General features: G+C 42.6%; 1 protein-coding gene across 1 annotated transcript in view; it reads right to left on the reverse strand.

Annotated features, from left to right (window-relative positions):
- Window positions 1–8,865: 8,865 nt before the first annotated feature.
- The window catches only part of ATP7B (ATPase, Cu++ transporting, beta polypeptide), a 29,959-nt gene continuing 18,352 nt past the window's right edge, over window positions 8,866–20,472 (reverse strand). The window contains exons 14-21 of the mRNA XM_010018898.1: window positions 18,439–18,621; window positions 16,452–16,650; window positions 14,978–15,124; window positions 13,531–13,673; window positions 12,518–12,721; window positions 12,290–12,407; window positions 11,406–11,508; window positions 8,866–9,394 (exon numbers count right to left, since the gene is read on the reverse strand). Of these exons, the coding sequence (XP_010017200.1) occupies window positions 9,130–9,394; window positions 11,406–11,508; window positions 12,290–12,407; window positions 12,518–12,721; window positions 13,531–13,673; window positions 14,978–15,124; window positions 16,452–16,650; window positions 18,439–18,621 (1,362 nt within the window). The 3' untranslated portion in view covers window positions 8,866–9,129. The remainder of the gene's footprint in view (window positions 9,395–11,405; window positions 11,509–12,289; window positions 12,408–12,517; window positions 12,722–13,530; window positions 13,674–14,977; window positions 15,125–16,451; window positions 16,651–18,438; window positions 18,622–20,472) is intronic.

The following is a 20,472-nucleotide window of genomic DNA, read 5'->3' on the forward strand; positions in this document are numbered from 1 at the left end:
AGTTGCCGGCTGGGCTTGAACCACGACACGCTGTCATCAGCCCAGATGGGTAAATGTGACGCACAGATAATACACAAACCTTGGCAGAACTTGTAATCTGTTCATTTCATTACTTTTCAGGTCTCTGATTACAGGGTTTTCCAATGTGTCTCTTTTCTGACTTACTCATACAAGATGCTGAACATGAGCTGGTGAGAGTGGAGAGGGGGAAGAAGTTGCTGGGAAAACAATCTTACGTGTCTGATTCAGAGACTAATTACCTGTCTGCTGGCGAGTTATGGCTTTGTTCATTTGTTTTTACAAAGCTAGAAGTGAGTCCTTTTAAATTCCATTTCAATTTTACTTGGGTTTTTACAAACAAGCCAAGCAATTGGGTGAATAAGGGAAGATGATGGTGAAGAGACAGGGATTAAGCTCAGAGCATCCCAGTCCCTGCTCGGGCCAGACACTGCTCAGGTCACTTCACCTGTGCCTCAGCTCAGCCTCTTGTAAGATGCCATCAACATTTTCCTTGTGGAAGTGGCTTGATATTTTGATCATCTTTATCTCAGGATTTGCATTTAATAAATGGCTGGGGAGTTAAGTAACAATGTCAGTGAGAGTGTTACCAAATCAGTGGTGTGCTTTTCCGTAGAATTTGGCACTTTTCGAAGGAGGAAAATAGCGAGGTTGCTTTGGGCTCAGCCTTGTTTCACCTCTCTCCCCAGCCCTCCCTCTCAGCAATGCCATAGAGGCCCTGCCCTCTCTGAGCCAAGATCTCATCCTGGAACTCTCTGAGCAAAGCTGCTTTGCTTGTTACTTTGAAGATCTGTCAAGAGCAAGGCTATATTTCTGCTGCCTTGTATTTGTTAAACCTGCTTATTATGTAACGTCTTTCCTACAGTCTAGTGTGCTCAGAAGGGAAAGCTCTCTCCTAAATTCCCATTTCCTCCCCTCTCTTTAAGCACACAGAATTATTGCTGTAGTCATTAAAACTTGTTAATGGCTTCTGCAGGGAAAAGAACTTCATCTGGAACCTCTTTCACTGAGGAGCTGCTGTGTGGAACCTGCCTTGGGCTTGCAGGTTTTGGGGTGCTCCCGGCTCAGATCCCAGCACCCCCCTGAGTGGCTGAGGCTTCCCACCCTCTGGGATCCCCCAGCAAAGTGCCCCAGTGGTCTGAAAGTGTGGGTGCCTCCTCCCTACAAAAGCAACCCTCATGTCCTGGTTTCTTCCTCTGCTCATCACAGGCCATGGTGAGCAGCTCCTACCCTAAGATACCTGTGTGCCTTGCAAATATTTCTCCTCCTTGCAGTTTCTGCAATTCATCCTGCAGATGAATTTCCCACCCCAGCCAATATAAGACCGTATAAGCTCATATTTTATGGCCCATGGACCACATAAATCATACTTTCCTGGCTACACAGCTGTCATCTGTCACAGCTGTCATGAGAGAAAATAGGCACCCTGTTTTCAGGATAGACTGGAGTTGCCTGGTGTCCCCAACCCTGCCAGTGAGGCCAGGACAGGCTTCAGCAAACCTTCAAGGAGGAGGGAAATGAGTTATGGCAGCGTAGGTCTGGCACAGTGTCCCTCAGTGAGTGCTGCCGTGGCAGCATACACCTAGCACCCACCGCTGGCTTTCCCAGCCCACCCGTCCCATGGTGGGTACCCGCACCAGCAGAGTGCAGGCATCTCCCACCAAAACTTCCCCTTCAGCAGCTTCTTGCGAACTAAGGGTATACACTTTCTCACTGCACCATGGCCTTGGCCAGTGTAGTGTTAGCCAGGTCACCTTTACAGCCAAAATCCGCCTTCACCATGGGCGTGAAGCAAGGAGCACACTACCCAAAAGCTTTGCCTACCTTCCCTCCTCCCTAACATGGTGATACTCTTAATGAGCTCCATTGTCTGTAAAGAAAACAATCAAACAGCAGTTTCTCACTAAGTTACTTGTGGCACAAATATATTGGCAGGTGTATGCGGTTTTTAATTCTCCTGCCATAGTGAGAGGATAAAATTCCCAACACAAATGGCAACTCTGCAGCAAGTATCTGACATAATTACAGTAATTACGTTATCTCTGCACTCTCTTGTAGATCAGTGACAGTGTATATTTAATGAACTCTTTCCTGTTCAGTAGGTTGCTCCCAGCCGCTCTGATTTGCAACTGCAATGCAGAGCTATCTTACAATAACATTAACACATTTCGGGGGGACGCAGGGAGTCTCTTGGAGCAGGGCCTGACCCTGTACACCCTTCTTGGTGCCGCTGGAAAGCACAGGTGGGCTTCAGAGAAAGCCCCTGTGCAGGTCTGGTTTGCCCTGGTGAGTAAAATGTTGCCAGTTCTGCCGGAGCGAGCTGGATGTGAGCACTGTCAGGATGCAACCTACTTGCAGCCTTGTAGCTCAGCCCACAGAGGCTTATGTTGTGTAGTATAATTCCGTGCCCTGTAGGAAAGCCAAGCTTTTCCTTGTCTCTTCACAGCAACCAAATATTTTTGCAGCCTCTGGGTGTCCAGAAAACGGTCCATCAGCTTTGCCCATGCGGAGGCACCTCTGGAGGCACAGCAGGGCACGTACGGCAGTGCCTACGTTCTCTGTGCATGGAGTGTGCACCTTTCCCCGGGCTGCTCAACACATCTCATGCATCCTAGTCAATGGAGAAGTCATGGGGATGTGACATACCTGGGCCATCTGAAATCCAGCATTCCTTTGCAGAAAGCCTGTTACATTTTCACTCCAGGGGCAAAGTTTAGTGGACGGTGTCCCTGCCCATGGCAGAGAGTTGGAACTAGGTGATATTTAAGGTCCCTTCCAGCCCAAACCATTCTGTGATTTACCATGTCTGTCACTGGGAACACTTGATGAAGCAATCCCCCACCTGGCAGGAAAGCTGGCACAAACCCATGCACGAGAACAGCTACACTCCATCTTCACTGCAAACTCCTGTGCCTCCCTGTCCGAGACCCTTGGCTGTGTCCCTTGCTTAAGCCCCATAAACCATCCCACTGACATGCAGGGACTTTATAAGCTGGCTCTAAAAACTGCAACTGGGTGCACAGAAGAGGACCACAGCACTCCTTGGTGCCCAGTGCCCCCACATGGTGAGCCTGCCCCCGGCCTTTCCCAGCAGAAGGCTTGGCACCAGCTTAGCAGGAACATGCTGGGTCCCCCAAGGGACTGATTAAACTCACAGGCTCGAGCAAAGATGAGCAGACCCATCACCATCTTTAGGATGCAATTAAAATCAGCACAGAGTGGCCATTCTATCTCCCTCCTTGCTGCCAGCCCTCGCCATGTGTGTGTTGTACATCTGCCCCTCTGCACTCCCTGATCCCTGCTGGGCAAGGAAAAAAGCTGCAGAGCTGCAGGACAGCTGGGAAGCACAAGGATTGCTGTGCAGTCCCCTTGTGTCTGCCCACACACAGAGAAGACTGTGCCCTCTGCCTGCCACACATCACAGGGTGCCACCATTAGCCCTCACCCTAATGCTGTAAGGGTAGGAGAGAGGTGAAGAGCTTCGGGGACATGGACACTCAGCCAGCTGTTCCCAAAAAACAGGAATGTCTAAAAAAAAATAAAAGAAACAGAGAAGTAAATGCTAATTTTAAAGCAATTTCCTTTAAGAAAAAGTGCCACAAACCATCCTCTACCAAGGTAACAGCTTGGGTGATCCCACTGATCACTGATCCCCAAAAGCACTGTTGGTGAGCTTCACCTAATGGGTGCCCCACGGACCTGCGTTGCCTGGAGACTGCTCCTCTTCAACAGCTGGTATCACGTCACAGCTCCTCATCTGCCAGGGGCTGAAGGCAAGCAGGCTCACAGGGATTTAAAGGACAATACAGAGCCACAGTGCTTCATGACAGCAGCACTGCTGCTTTGTACAAAAGGTGTGCGCTGTGGTAGTGTTAAAAAGAGGTGGCAGTGGAGGAAAAAGAGTTTGGCAAATTTCTTTCAAACCCTGTCTATTTATTTTCAAGATAGTTGTGTGGGTTTTGGGTAGCTCCCTAAGTGTTTGGAGGCCTCAAAAATTCAGACATATGCCAAAAATTCTTTTTATATGTATCCTGAGACACATGCAGCTGTAGTTCAGAGGAGTACTGAGCATGTGCCTTATCTTCATTGTCTCCAAAAGGATTTACACTTGTGCTTTGGTGCTCCCCAGAACAGAAACACATTCCTGGAGCCTTAAGGCAGGTCTACACAGTGACTTTCCCTAAGATAACAGTCTGCTTAGAACAAAACCCAACCAAGCAAGCAGTTTTGAACCCTCAGGCACCTGGGAGTTTAAACTCACATGGCAAGGTGCAGGTTGGTTCTGAGGGTGCATGCACCCTGCTTTGACTTCCTGCAGCACTGCTTTTCTTCTTGAATCTCAGCTTGTCAAAGCAAAAAAGAAAGCTAATAATAATTTCAGCAGACAGCACCTGCAGAGCTCAGAATTTACTTGAGTATCAAATAACACAAAGCAAGTAGCAATTCAGAGCTCAAGCCAAAAAAACCCAATAGCCTAAAATCTGTTCCTGGGCTGTATGATGTAAAGTCAGCCCAAATTTTTAGACACCCTTTATTAATGGACTTAAACACCCCCCTTTGCATTTTCCCCCTCACTGCTAAGGAGCAGTGAATGCATTGGGTCTTCAGATGCTTTACAGATTAAGAGGCTCTCTGGCTCGGGCTGGACCTGCAGTGACATCTCGTGGTCCCCTGCGAGGTGAGGTGCTGGCTGCCAGGTGGCACAGCCCCCCGACCTGAACCTCACACCGATGCCCTTGGACCACAGCACCGACCAGCACAAATCTCCCAGGGGACCTACCTCCACATGGGGCAGCTGAATGCCCAGGTGGGGAAACAGACACACACCTCCTGCAACACCCTTCCCCTGCAGCACCAGGGGAAACTTGAGAAATCGTCCTTCTGCGTGTGAAGATCAACAACTGGTGAAATCAGATCATTGCATGGAAAGCCTGTGGATGGGCCGTGGTTGCCTGCAAAGCCTGGGTGCTTTTAACTCGAGACAAGGAGCGGAATTAATCTGCCTCCTCCTGTGTTTGTGCCTGAGACATGTGAGCAGGATGCTTTGAGCTTCACCACTTCATCTTTTGTTGTGACTCTCAAATGATTTTCCACTGAAAACCAACATGCTTGCTGTTGGCAAGTAGAGGAAATTAAATCTGACATTTCGGTGTTATCTGATTTCCCATCCCTCTACACTATTGTATAATTTCACCACCTACTTATTTGTTTTCTTCACACACAAATGCATTTAGAGAAAGTACAATCCATGGAAGAATATTTAGTCAGAGAAAGGTTGTAATCAACTTTGATAGAAATCAGACGGTTAATTTGCTTGAAAATGTGGGAAGGGAGGAGGAAATGAAATGGAATAATTTCTTTCCCATGAACTTAGGGCATCAAAAAATTTTACGGCAAAACTATAGCAGGAGAACGAAAACAGTTGAAAAACTTCACAGGAAACACTGCTCCTGAGCTATTGCACTAAAATAACATGAAAGGCAAAATAAAAGATCTGATTCATTAGATGTCTTCTGTGATCTTCTTTCAGTCCTTTTACTGGACCTGGCTCACAGTGCTGATGAGCACCAGTAACAGACCAGCACCTGGCTCTGCCAGGGGCTCTGCAGGCAGATGGTCCTGGTGAAGACAAGGAAAGCCTATAATTATGTTATGCAGAAATGCAGACACTGTCCTCCATCTCATACACCCCTCCAGTTCAACAAGAGCACATGGTCATGAGGAATGGCTGAGGAAACTGGGGTTGTTTAGTCTGGAGAAAAGAAGGGGGGACCTTATCACTCCCTACAATTAGCTGAAAGGAGGATGGAATGAGGAGGTGGCTGGTCTCTTTTTCCACGTCACAAGTGATAGGGCAAGAAGTAACAGCCTCAAGTTGTGCTGGGGAGGTTTAGATTGGGTATTAGGAAAAATTTCTTCACCAAAAGGGTAATCAGGTATCGGATCAGGCTGCCCAGGGAAGTGGTGGAATCACCGTCCCTGGAGGGATTCAAAAGACATGTCGATGAGGCCCCTAGTGACATGGTTTACTGGTGGACTTGGCAGAACTGGGGTAAAGAGTGGACTTGATGATCTTAAAGGTTTTTCCCAACCTAGTTGAGTCCATGCTTCTATGATTCTAAGTGTCAAGACTAGAACTTATATTTCTTTTTCTTGACTATGTGTAGCTATTCTAACTACCTTATAGATATCTTTGCACATTTCACAGCAGTTTACAACCTAAGACAGTATGCAAACATAGTTGGGAAATCTTAACATATTTTCCAGTTCATTTCAAAATGTTAAATAATGTCAAATCCAATCTTTCTTCTAGTCCTTTGACCTCTCTTCAGAGCAGGACACTGTGATCAGTCATCTAATTCAATAGTTTCCCAGTTCATATTACATTCTCAAAAATAAGAGAAAGCCAGGCTGGAGAGAAGGTCAGGAGATTGCTCAGGGCAGCAGCCTGCCCCAAGGAAGGATTCACCTCTGGCTAACACATTGTCATCAGATAAGTGCCTGTTTGCCATGTGCTTCTGAAGAGCCCTCTTGGCAATCTCTTCCAGTGCTCCTCAACCCTTCCTGTTACAGAGTTCCTCCCTAGTGACTAATCTAAACCTTCTTTGATTCAATAAGCTTATTATTTCTTGTTCTAGCACCACGAACATAAAGGACACTGGAAAGGTGAAAGGAATCAATTGTTCTCTTTGTGTTTGGAGACTTGTACTTCCTTTGAGTATTCTGTAGGCAAACCTACTCAAACTCCTTCCATCTTCTTCTATTTCTCATTCTCATGTACTTATGTGCTCAGGTTTTCTAAATTTCTGTTAAATCTCATTGCTGTTCTCTGAACTGTTGCTAATTTTTCCAGACAAGCATGACCTATAAAACTAGTTCTGATACTTCGGCTGATGCCTCTCCAGATCTGAACAGAAAGAGGTATTTTATGTAATATGGATGATACAGTCTTTGTACATCTCACTCAATGTTTCTGTTCATTTTGCAGCATCACTACCTGGTTAGAATGGGTCACAAAATGAATGCCAGCCAACTACTTGACCTTTTTCTGCCAAGCTTTAATTCCTCCCTTTCCTGTTTGCAAAGTTTGTCAGTTCTGTCCAATTTCTCAAGATGATTTTGAATCTTAATTCAACATGCTTGTGATCTCACCTACCTCAACATACTATACAGAACTGTTTCTTTTTCCCTGCTATATCTCCTGCCTGAAATAGATCACAAAGCAGTCACAAAATCTCTCTTGTGCATGTATCCTGCATTCCAACAATCACTGCTTATGCTTTTTTGCTGTATCCCTAAAAAAAAAAATTGAAAAAAAGAAAAAGAAAAGCAAAGACACAGTGTTATTTTCTTATTTGTTTTGTTTTGGTTTTTTTAAAAAAAGCAGTATTTTTACTGTAAGCACTGGTAAGAAGACATAAAACAGTGAAACAGTAGACCATCTTCCCCACAGGGACATGCATAGGCACCTATGGCATGTTTGAAAAGTGTGTGTGCTGTGAAAGTAATCTCTACACATATAAAGAGATTTTACAGGTTTAAAACTGATCTGTAATTATATTTAAGACAGTGCTGTTGACGTTTGCTAAGGAGGCCTCAAATATACCATGAGGAAGAGAGAACAGGAACACCTGCCAAATGCTCCAAGCACAGTTCTTTAGCTCTCTGACTTGTTTTTCATTTTTATGTTACCCTGGGACTGGATTCAGTGCACCAAAACCATTGATTCCTACTGTCCCAACTCTAAAAAGTGTTAAGGGATGAAATGACATTCACATTGATAAAGTTACTGCAAGCTTTGGTAAATATGTTAAAGTGAAAACAGGGTTGTTCAGCACCTTGATTTCTTATTAAACTGGAGTAAAGGGGAAATTAAAACAAATTCAAAACATGGATATGAATTTATGTTAAAATTCAAGCTATCACAAATCTTCTTAGTTCAAGTCCTTCTGTCATTAGAAAGTGTTATTTATATCATAGCAAATAGAAGCCCCACATTTTAAGGCCTTTTTTCCACCCTTACCATTTAAACTTTTGTTTCCCTTTCAAGCAAGCTGGGGTTAACTTAGGCAATAAACTCACTCCATTCATCCATGCTGGAGTCACACCAGTGCTTAGTTCTGCTCTGCGTCACACCATGGTAAAAACCACCTTTACTCACAGTGGGATAAATTCTTCACTCTGTCAGAGGGAAAAGACAGACAACTGCCCAACTGTCAGGAGCTTCATGGGGTCCTTCAAGGTATCCACAGGAAAATGACATGCTAGTTTAGATCAGAAATTGCTCTTCCTTTGTAGACTTCAATAGGAAAGGAAAAGTTTCTGGTGACTTAAAGAAATTTGTCCCAAACAGGATTATGTGTAAACATAGTAATAACTCATAGAAGATACCTTGTGCAAAAACAGGAAAAAAAAAAAGAGCTTGTATGTAGCAAAAGAGAAAATCTAGGAAAGCGTAGGGAATGACAGAACAAGTTTAGCAATGTAAATGTGCATCAAACAGATGCAATACCTGAAAATGAGTAAAAATCTGTGCAAGAGACCTTTCAGAAATTTATAGTCAGTGAAACACTGAAGCATTTTTGGTCCAAGGAGATGCACATGAATCCGAAAGACAAAGTGCTCTCACAGTGATGTGACTAGTTAGGATTCTGCATAAATATACAGCTTCCCACCAGAAAGCCCCTTATGCCATGGCTATTTTCACTTGGACAAATAAATTAATAATGGGCAGCTCTAAAAATACTTCTGCCTCATGTGCTTTTGAAATAATAAAGTTAGAAAGAGTGAAAAGTATGAAATCTGGTGCCCAGCAAACACCAAAGTCCAGAAGAAAGAAACTCTTTTAGACTCTGAAAATTACAATTTTACATTATTTCACTAATTGCTGTGTGTAAAGGAGCCAGTTCGTTATAGAGCCACAGATCCTTTCTGTGACTAGAAATAACTGATGACCTGAAAAAAATGCACAATCCAACATCAAGCTGAGTTGCGATTGTTTTGTGAGCTGAAGGAATGACTTCATTTACAACCTTGACGCTCTTGAGGAAGTCGGTCCCTGCCATCACTAGCAAGGAGGAACATTTCCTCCTCTGCTAAGAATACAGTGCTTCAGATATACTGTTCTTCATCTCTTCCGTTAATGAGCAATGACCACTTGTCCCCTTCCTCCTCAACAAACCCATTATGTCTCGGCAGCTTGTCTGCAGTCAAGGAAGAGAAAGAGACTTGGCTAATCTGATCCCAAGGAGCTGGTCTGGATGAATCCGTCCTCCTATCATCCATTCCAATATGAACACTGATTTGGGAAGGAGTAAGTGGCTTCATGTGGCCTTGAGCTTGTGCTTCATAACTTTCTGTGTCTGGCTTCTTATAACTAAGAAGAGAAAGAGAAAACATGTTTAGTACCAAAAGGCAAATGTGTAGAAGTATCTTCAGCATCAGAACAAATCAGAAACTTCTGTTAACCCAAATTTTACCTGCACTTCAGACACAATTGTTAATGGCTAAAAGTACTGGTCATGTAGCATTAAGACATTTCAACTGTAAAAGAGAAGGATTCTCAAAGTGAGGTTCTTTAAGAACTTTTATGAGTTTGCTGAATTATGAAAGGGTTCATAGTAGACAACTGTAGAGGAATGGACTCAATGACCCAACAATAATTTTCTGATTCAATGTATTCTAGGTCAAAAAAAGCCCAGCAATGGCCAGTATGCACGGTCATCATATACATGTATTATCATGGTCTTTGGAATCTGAAGTTCTGTTTAGCTGATGTAAAACTTCAAGAAAGATTATTGTCCCACAGAGTATACTGTAATACATCTTCCATAAGTCTGAAGCCAAACATGGTTTTGGGTGTTCTCAATTTCTAGCCACAGTGGAGTCTGACAGTTAATGTAATCAGCACAAGATCAAAAGATCGTTAATCCCTTCAATGAAATTTCTCATCCTTTGTATAACTACACACAGAAAAATTTCAGGAATAAAATGCTGCAGTGGTAAGGCTAATTCTGCAAACATGTATGTATACATGTATATATATGTAGTTTTTATTCTAGATTGCCTTCTCATTGAGCATTTGCAGGATCTGAAACATAATGCAGCAACAGATTTCCTATATTAGTTTATACTATACTATACTGTGGTGTACTGTACTATACTATACTGTACTATACTATACTAGACTACACTAGACTACACTACACTAGTGTCCTGGGTTCAGGATAAAGGAAAAGCCAGCATCACAGCTGACTCACTGAAACGGTTGTGAAATGAGAGTTACCCAGAAGGCCCAGATCGCTGCTCGGGTCGGGCTGGGTATCGGTCGGCGGGTGGTGAGCGGTTGTGCCCTCTCCCCTTGTTATTCCTCTTATCATTATTATTGGTAGCAGTAGTGGTTTGTATTATACCTTAGTTACTGGAGTGCTGTTATCTCAACTCGTGGGAGTTACATTCCTCCGATTCTCCTCCCCATCCCTCTGGGAGTGGGGGGAGGAAGGAAGGGGGGAGGGGGGGAGTGAGCGAGCAGCTGCGTGGTTCCAAGTTGCTGGCTGAGCTTAAACCACGACAACTACTCTATACTACACTACACTATATTACATTATACTACACAGAAGACCCCAGATACAGTAGAAATATGTGGAGGTTTGGACTAACTTCAGACACAGTAGAAAGTCTTGTTTTTAAAAGATGGTCACTCACAATGCTGTTAAAAAGAGGTTCACTGTAACTGCAACCAAGATGGGCACACAAAAAATGTAGCATAAAAAGATTACTAGAATTTGAAAAATCTTGTTATAGTCCAGAAATTGGTTCACTCCTGAAAAAATAGAGCAAGATACTTTATCTGTAACAAGGTGCAAAAGAATAAATACACTGCTTCTCTCTCAGTTGTGGTGTCCCTGCCCATGGCAGGGGGGTTGGAACTAGGTGATCTTACGGTCCTTTCCAACCTTAACCATTCTATGATTCTATAATTCTTTCTCTCTGGCTAGATTAAATAGACAAAAAAATAAAATCATGTACAAATTTAAAAAACATCTACTGCTACGTTATAGAGAACTATCTTTTGAATTATTTTTTCACTTGACAAAGCAAAACGAGTGCTGATCATTATCTCACTTGATCTCCAACACAGGTGTCCGTGTGGCATCCAGTGACACTTTTAGCTGCTAGTTAAAGAATGCTCAGTACTGTCTTAGTTCAGGTGTGTTCATAATAGCAACACCTGCCTCTTTTAGAGCCAAGGGTTAGACAGAAAAATCCCAAGCTGAAAGACTGTCACATACATCTAGGTAGACAAAGCCCAAAGTAAAACATCTCACTTGAGTCCCAGCAGCAGTGCTGCCTATGGTTCCCCAGATGATGAGTATAAGACAACTTGCCATTTCAGCTGCAGGGAAGACAGCACGACAGACACAGAAGAAGCTGCCATTGCAGCTGATCCCATCCAAGGCTGAAGCACGAGGCCAATAGGCATGAACACACCTAGCAAAAAAAGGATATGAACATGAGCCAGAGCCACCTGTTTCAATACAGACATTTATGTCCCTGGGTACCATTGATCAGCAGTTCTACAACATGACTTCCTGAGACCTCCATAAACACAACTAGATTGAAATATATTTACTCACTTATTTTTAAATATGTCCCTTCCATTGCAAAGGATGACCTTTGCACCAATTCAGCTACAAGACAGTGGCCACAAGGCAAGACTATTTGCCCCTTCCAGCTATTCTGCACATACAAAACAAAGCAAAAGCAACACAAATAACAAGGCAAAAGTCCAGGCAAAGCAGGGAGAAGTTAGTCATAAAAAAAGAGAGGAACACTTGAAGTAAGATATAAGGAGGAATTTCGAACATGTCTGACAGAAACAAAAAGACTGCAAGTAATAGGAGAGAAAATGTGTGATTCAGGACAAATAAAAGAGGAAGCAGACAGAAGTGGAATGGTATTTCTGATTACAGCTGCGTTTGAATATACAGAAACTAATCCTATGTGAAATAAGAACATGTTTTTAATTGCATCATATAAGAATTTATTCCCAAGAGTTTAAAACTTGGGTAACAAAGTCAGGGTTTTTTTTTAAAAAGGTAAAAAAAAAAAACCAATAAAACCCATCACATTTTTCTTGTTCTCCTTCTGTCAAGTTTTAAATACTCTAGGAACCTCTCTTTGGTTCCTCAAGCAGGAAATCCTGTGAGAGGCACCACAGAACTCAACTGTGCTGCTGTCTTCAACAAGCTGAGCTCTGACAGTCACATACCTGCTGCTATGGGTATTCCAAGCAGATTATAAATTAAGGCAAGAACCAGATTTATTCGTATTCTTCGAACTGTTCTCTTTGATAAGTGAATACTGGCAACTACATCCAGCAAGTCATTCTGCAAGACAGAAGAGCATTGGAAGTTTTCCACATGCAGTCTTCCGAATACCAAATCAAAAAGAAGAATGTCAGTGACAAAAGAGGATAGGCCAAGACTCTAGTGCTCACTCGGATAAGAACAACATCAGCTGCTTCAATGGCAACATCGGTGCCTGTTCCAATTGCAATTCCAACGTCAGCCCTGGCTAGCGCAGGAGAATCATTGACTCCATCACCAACCATTGCAACCTTCGTCCTCCCATTTTGGAGCTCCTGGACCTTTGCAACCTTGTGAGAAGGAAGAACCTCAGCAAAGACTTTTTTGATGCCAACCTACGTACAAAGAAAGAAAGAAAGTTGGTGATATGCTTCATGCTGAAATGAAGAGTCATTTGCTGTTCTTTTCAAAGGGAAAAGAAAGGAAGATCAACCAAACTAATTCTGGTGGAGGCAACATTTGCAAGCTACACAGAAAGCTTAAGAACAACATGCCTTTGGCATAAAAAAGGGACTGATTACAGCCCACTCCATCTTTACTGCACACATGCAGGCAAACCATATTTTGCTCTTAGCGTCATGCCCCACAGGGCGTGTAGAAGTAGAGCTTCAGGCTCTACTGCCCTGGCAACAAAGGTTTAACGGTTAGAAGACCCAGTTTTCAGCTGTACATGCTGCCTAACCCACCAAAAAGTTTCAGTGAAATCATAGAATCATAGAACCATTTAGGTTGGAAAAGACCTTTAAGATCAACATGTCCAACCCTTAAACTGGCACTGCCAAATCCACCACTTAAACCCTGACCCCAGGTGCCCCATTTACACATCTTCTAAGTATCTCCATGGGTGGGGTCTCTGCAACTTCCCTGGGCAGCCTGTTCCAATGTTTGACAACCCTTTCAGTGAAGAAATTGTTCCTAATATCCAATCTAAACCTCCCCTGGCACAACTTGAGGCCATTTCCTCTCGTCGTATCATCTGTTTCTTGGAAGACGAGACCAACACCCACCTTGCTGCAATCCCCTTTCAGGTAGTTGTAGAGAGTGATGTTTCCCCCTAAGCTGAGTTACTTCTCCAAATTCACCGGGGTAAGCAGCGTTTTAGAATGTCATCATGTATTTTTTTGAAACACAAAGAAACAAATACCTGAGTAGCAATGGCTTTTGCAGTTTTTCTATTGTCCCCTGTTATCAGCACCACATCTATTCCCATGTTTTTCAGTGTGTGAACAGCAAGGGCTGCCTCCTGCTTAACAGTGTCTGCAATTGCAATCATTCCACACAACATGCCTGCACAAAGAAATGTCCTCTGTTAGAGAGAGCTGTGGGAGGCAAAGTGGCATCAAGAGAACAGGACTTCTCCATCAATCACACCATGGCATCTTGTGAAATAATACATTCTGGGCAATAATGACACTCATAAGCCTGGACAACTGTCTACAGTTTTCTAAGTTATGGGCTCTTTCTTGCACACACATGCATCCTTTTGTCATTTATCTGTTTCAGATCAAACAACAAACACCTTTGATAGCTGGGGATCGGGAAGAAGGGGAGGAGGATATCCTTTAAACATGCCTGACTAGCTTTTGTTTTATAGACAAATATGACAGTGGGCCAGAGAAAGCTCTTGTATTTGTGTCCAGGTCAGCTGTTGAAGCCACTCTTCGAGGAGGAAGCATATAGAGTATCTGCTTTTGTGTCCCCTAATCTTTCAGGCTTGGATCTCTGTTATAATTAACTACTTTCATACACAAGTGTTGTACCTGCCTTTCAACACGTTGACTCAATAGTGCATCCACATTTCCTGTATGTGACTTACAAAATCTCACATTGGTTTATTATTGTATGTTACCTTTCAAAAGTAAAGACTTTACTAAGTTTTGCACCCCCATATCTCTATTTGCTATCTATAGCAGTGATAGGAACACCAGCTGTACATCAGGGCCCTTATTTCCATGTTAAGAGGACTTTATTTTGCTGGGTTACTGATGGAGCCCAGGCTGAGACACGGAAATGCTTCTCAAAATTGCTCTCTAGGAGCATCAGGAATATTTATTCAGTAATTGAATGAGAGACTGCATTTCCAGATCACACGTACACTGGCAATCTATCACCATTACAGCGGTTTCTCATAGTAAGGTATTGTCTGGGATCTCTTTCTGCTTAGCACAGAACCCCTCTGGCAAAACTCATTTAGTCTAATCTATTACACTTGAATGATCTAATGAATCATCAAGTTTAGTCATGAAATGTTTTGAAATAAGTGATGCAATAGGTTGGCCTGTGATCCTTAAGTGATGTAAAGTTAGGACAGGACATGGCACCACTTTTCTGAACAACAGTCCTAGACAACAGGAGATTCATAAAATAATACTTAAATTTAAAACTACCCAACAAAATCTTCCAAACACTGTTCTGAGGTGAAAACTTCCTTTAGGACACCTTGCTACTTGGCAGTTCACAGGCAGTTCTACACTAAAAGATTAGTAGTTTCTTGACACTAAGCTCTGATGAATTGCTCCAGAGTTTGTTTTCATCCATTCCGTGGTGGAATTAACTGATGTTAATAAGTCACACCAAAGAACAGCAGTTACCATCTATAGCCACTAGTACAGCAGTCTGCCCTTTCGTTTCATGGTCTGTCATTGCATCGTTTATGTCATTTGCAATGTGCAAGCCATTGCGTCGCATCCACTCACGATTTCCAATCAACACCGAGTATGTGTGAGTCGCTGGTGGACCTTTGTGTACAGACAGAAAACAAAATGAGCAACTCAAAAATAGTGAATACAAGCCAGAGATGTTTGAGGACAACAATGTCAGGGTGCATTAGCTAGGAAAACCTCTCCTTCAGAGGTTCTTTTGTGTTCGAGACTGGCAATGGTCACACTCCAGACATAAACAGAATTAGTCTTGGTCAAGTGCTGCTGTCATGGCCAAACACAAATGCACAGGCGATACCTGAGGCAGCCTCACAAAACTTTTCTCCTTCAAGCCTCAGTCTGTGCCTGTTTATACACAGAACTGCATCATGAACTTAATGGAAGTATTTGCCTTTGCCCGTTGGCATTGTTTTTCTGAATAAGTGCAGTATTCATGTTTTGTAAATGCCATGCTGCTTTGTTCTCACAGCTAATGACTTCTTTCAAATATAAAGGCTATTTCTGGTAAGAAAAAAGTAGTTTTGTTCTAACAAACAATGAAACCATACATAGGGCACCTCATTATGAATTCAATCCAACTTCACAAGAGCTGTATGAAGCAGGTGAGAAAATATTACATTAACACCATTCACAAATGGCAGAGTTCTGATGATTAAAGTTCTTATTTCATTTAATTCTTCTAATAGCTTTCTCAAAAAGGTCAGGAGTGCCACAGCTTTCTGAAGAGAACTGATGAGCTTCTTAAGGAAGGCATTTAAAGCCTTCAATACTTTTTCCTTCTCTCTTACACTACAAAAGAGCAAAGTGGCTTCCGCGGAGTCTGAAACAAATCCAAATGTATTGGCCTAATCAAAGCCATGAGGCACTGAAATTCAGTTTGCAGATAAATCATGCTTTATTGTGCATCTGCTGAAAAGATTATTATTTTTTTTAATTAAGTGCCTTGAGAGATATATGAACAGAAAACAAAAGGTCCAAGTTAATATGGAACTAAAGTGTAGGATATAAAAAGTTGCAGTAAGATAATATATGCTAAATGTAACTGTTCTAAAGGGGGAGATAATGCTAATTGCCAACTTTGCTCTCTGCTGGACCTTCTATTCAAAAGTAACACTGCTGAGTATGCCTTAGGGCCTACCTACCATATGGACTTTTCGAGTACCTATCATTGCAGCATTTAAATTCTTATTTAGGTTTCTGAATAGCAGAGAGATCAAAAGCAAGGGGAAAGTGAGCCTCAGTGTTTGTTAAGGCTCTTTTTTGTGCCACATGTTCTTTGTCTCCTTCTGCCATAAATCCACCTGTCTGTTGTTCCTAGCCCTATGGGATTGTTTTACAGTGGTCAGCAGTCTTGATTCATCAGCTCTCACATTGTGACTGGCAGTCACTTTGGTGGCAGACATACCATGTGATTCTGAGAGCATGACCAGTGTTTCATCTCCCAGAGGAGCACTGCTGTCCCCACTCCTGTTAGCGTCCAGCTTACTGAGACCCTCCTCAGCCATATCCAGGACAGCCTCAACACCTCCAACTTTGCAGCTGATGCCACAGCCTGGGACTGCCTGGAAGTCGGTGCAGTATCCCAAGCTCTGAGTACCAAGCTCCTGTGGACATAACCAGAGTTCATCATCAGTCTGTGCTGCCCATGTGGAGTACAAATATTAGATAACACCTGCTGAAAAGAGGCCTCATTCCTCCTCTTGACAAAGACTGACTGACTGAAAAGCAGCATGGAGTACCAGTAGCACAGAAGTTAAAATAAGGATGTTCTGGACGTTCTGTGATTTAGATTCCTAGAAAAGGGCAGCTGCATAGATCACATCCAGGTCTCAGCCTAGCACCAGCAAAGCATGAAGGACAGCTTTTCCTCATAGCTGAAGGATGAAGCAGTTGCATTGGTGGTTGATGACCTCAGCCAAGATCAGGAACTAAGGACAAATACTATAACAATACAGCCATACAGCTTCTGAGAAGATTTAACTTATAATTAACCTCACAAACAACTGGCAGTGGGGGATGAGGCCTTTTATATATATGTAGTACTACAGTGAATTCCTAGAGTGATCTGGCTGGATGATAAAGGAACTGGGTCTTTCTGTTAATTTAGAGAGAGAAGCCAGTGAGTACCTTCAAGATGAGAAAAGGGATTACCAGGATCCTATGAATTACCAAAAGAATGGAGAAAATCATAAAATCACAGAATGGTTTTGGGTTGGAAGGAACCTTAAAGATCATCTAGTTCCAATTCCCTGCCATGGGCAGGGACCCCTTCCCGTAGACCAGGTTGCCCCAAGCCCCATCCAGCCTGGCCTTGAACACTGCCAGAGATGGGGCAGCCACAGCTTCCTGTGCAGTATCTCACCACCCTCAAAGTAAAGAATTTTCTCCTAATGTCCAATCTAAATCTCCCCTCTTTCAGCTTAAGACCATTATAAAGCTTAAAGTCAAAATATTAATTTATAAACACGTTATTCTGGGTTGTCTCTGGAATTACATGCACCTTTCAGTGACCTCCTTACAACACAGGGATGATAAGGCAGGTGCTGAACAGCATTGCAATTCATATAAGCCATGATCCAGTAATAACTGATGCATAGGATGACTACAGAAGTGTCAGGGTACTAAGACAAATTTGAAAACAGAAAATGCAAAATATGAGAAAGGCAACTGAAACATTACCCATACTCTCTTTTTCCTGACGTTAACTTCTAAATTTTATCAGTGAAGGATCTATCACAAATAAGTTTGGTATATTCTTGCAAACAAATTTTTCCATGAATCAATTCATGACTTGTCTTTGCAGAAAAAAATTGTCTATTTAAACCAGGTTTCCTATTTTGGTTACTATTCATGCTTTCGTTCTTCCTGAAACATTCGAGGAATGCATGCAATATATAAATGAACTTTGAGGATTTGCAAAATTTGCAAAGACTTGAGTAACCTATTAATTCATTTGTGAAACTCACAAGTATCAGTTTAATAGCCAGGATTTAAAATTTTTTGCCTGATCTATCGAGATAAGCAAGCAACTAACAAAAGTGACTATAGTCAGGTAACACATGAGATGTCAGCACGCACATTTGCTTCATGATGCTGTTTTAAGCATAAGTATTCCTCCTGCACATACATATTCTACAGTCCTTATTTCTCTACTAGTTCAGGAAGCATTTTATAAGATCTTGTTTGAGAATTCCACAGCATTATCAGGAAAGGAAAACTTAGAATACGCCTTCTGGTATTGTCCAGACTAAGATGCACAATCATAAATCTCCCAGCTTTCCAGTCTGTTACTATTCAGGCAGGCCTGTCCCTCTGGGACTTGCTCATTTTATACACCATTGCTGCATTTGCACAGATCCCTTCAGGCCTTAGTGAATAGGAAGGGTAAGTACCTCTTTGCAATATTTAGTGACTGCCACTCCTAGAGGATGCTCACTGCTGGCTTCTGCAGTGCCAACCACTGCCAGTACCTTCTTCAGAGAGAGAACAGCTGTGTCTCCCAGCAAAAGCACCCTCATGACTTTAGGAACTCCACAGGTGATGGTCCCAGTTTTATCAAACATCACAGTCTTGATCTGCAAGAAATAAACCAGAGTTACTGCCTAAGCCCTGCAAGCATAGGGATGCTTTAGGCACATAAGCACAGGCAAAATCTTAATAATCACTGGATTATATCCACACCAAGACTGAACAAACCTGCAAAAGTAGGGATTCCTGTATATACTTTGAACTATCTGTACAGTAGGTCTCCCTATGCTTTCTTATTCATTCCCCAATGATTTCACTGAAGCTACAACATCATCCTGTACCTGTACTAGGATCTCAGACAACACTCATTACAAGGACTTGTATTGACCTCTGTGTATACATGTACATAGCTACATGCAGGATTCACATAATTCAGCCTAATCACTTTTACCACAAGGTAGATGATCGAAGGAGGGCTTTTACAAGTACTGTTCTAAAAAATTAACAATAGCACTGGGAAGAGAGGGCTCATCAATTTATTTGGTAATAGAGCAGGTAGGAAGAGTGCAAGAAGCTGCAAGGAGTTCTGGAAACAACAACCTAACCAAAATCAGCCTCGTGCTATTAGCCAAATTCAGTAATCACTTGTTAGCCAGCCCAATGGGTCTTGAGAATCAGGAATGAACCAAACAACGCAGCCCCACATACACTGAAACCCAAAGCTAAAGTCAATTCTAACCGTGAAAATAAACACAGCACAGAGAAACAGGAGAATCAAAAAGCTCAACAAAGTAGGCACTGTTTCTATTCCCAGTTATTCCAACCAACCAACTTTGTAGAATCCAACAGTTCACCTGATTTTCCAAGCCCTGATCCCATCCTCTCTTAGATTCAAAAGGTAAAAGGTCATGACACTAATTAGCAGTCATTTTTTGTTTGATTTTTTTTTCCAGAGAATTTGGGAAACTTCTGGTCTGTGCTTTATAATGTCCAGCAAGAACAAGAACTGCCAGTCTGTTTAACTTACTCTTACCATCCTTTTCAGTTAAAATATTCTGTGTGTGTCTAACCCAGTCTACCATAGCATGGTTTAAACTCATATTCTTTCCACTGGCTGTGGACATGTCAAACCTGTTCCTCCTTCAATGTCCTCCTCTTTTCATCATTTTTGTGTTTTTGAAGGGCTTTTTCCAACTCTTTTCTATCTTTTTTCTCTGTTCTAAACTAACTTCAAGTCATTCTGTTTTTCTCTTACATCCTACATTTTAAACTGCTGATCATGAACAATATACATTTCATGACAGCCCTCTGAAGAGAGAAGGAAAACATTGGATTATTGGGCTTTTTTTCAGAAGAGGTAAAGAGAGTGTAAAATGCAGAAACTTCTGTGGCCAGGCAGAAGATTAGCAGCCTCACTGTTACGACATTACAGGAATGGCTGGCTCTCAACATTTTGCTGTTACTACTTTGAAGAAAGAAGGTCAGATCTGTCTTCTTTACCTTCATAAGCAGCAACCAATAGAAAGTAAACAAACAAACAAATAGTATTCTGCAGTCTTTCTCTGGACCAGCAGGATTTCCTAGGAAATCCTTGCTGTGCAGCAACAGCTGGATGAGTGTCCTGGGTTCAGCTACAGCAGTCATTTTTTCTCCTTCTTAGTAGCTGGTGCAGTGCTGTGGTTTTGACTTTCAGTCTGGGAACAACGCTGATAACACCGATGTTTTTAGTTGCTGCTCAGTAATGTTTACTCTGACCAAGGACTTTCTCAGTCTCATGCTTTGCCAGAGAGGAGGGGAAGCCAGGAGGAAGCAGAGGCAGGACACCTGACCCAAACTGGCCAAAGGACTATTCCATACCACAGCACGTCATGCCCAGTATAGAAACTGGGGGGAGTTACCCGGAAGGCCCAGATCGCTGCTCGGGTCGGGCTGGGTATCGGTCGGCGGGTGGTGAGCGG

The sequence above is a fragment of the Nestor notabilis genome, unplaced genomic scaffold, assembly GCF_000696875.1.
Source record: "Nestor notabilis isolate BGI_N333 unplaced genomic scaffold, ASM69687v1 scaffold3677, whole genome shotgun sequence".
In the NCBI taxonomy this organism is placed as follows: domain Eukaryota; kingdom Metazoa; phylum Chordata; class Aves; order Psittaciformes; family Psittacidae; genus Nestor; species Nestor notabilis.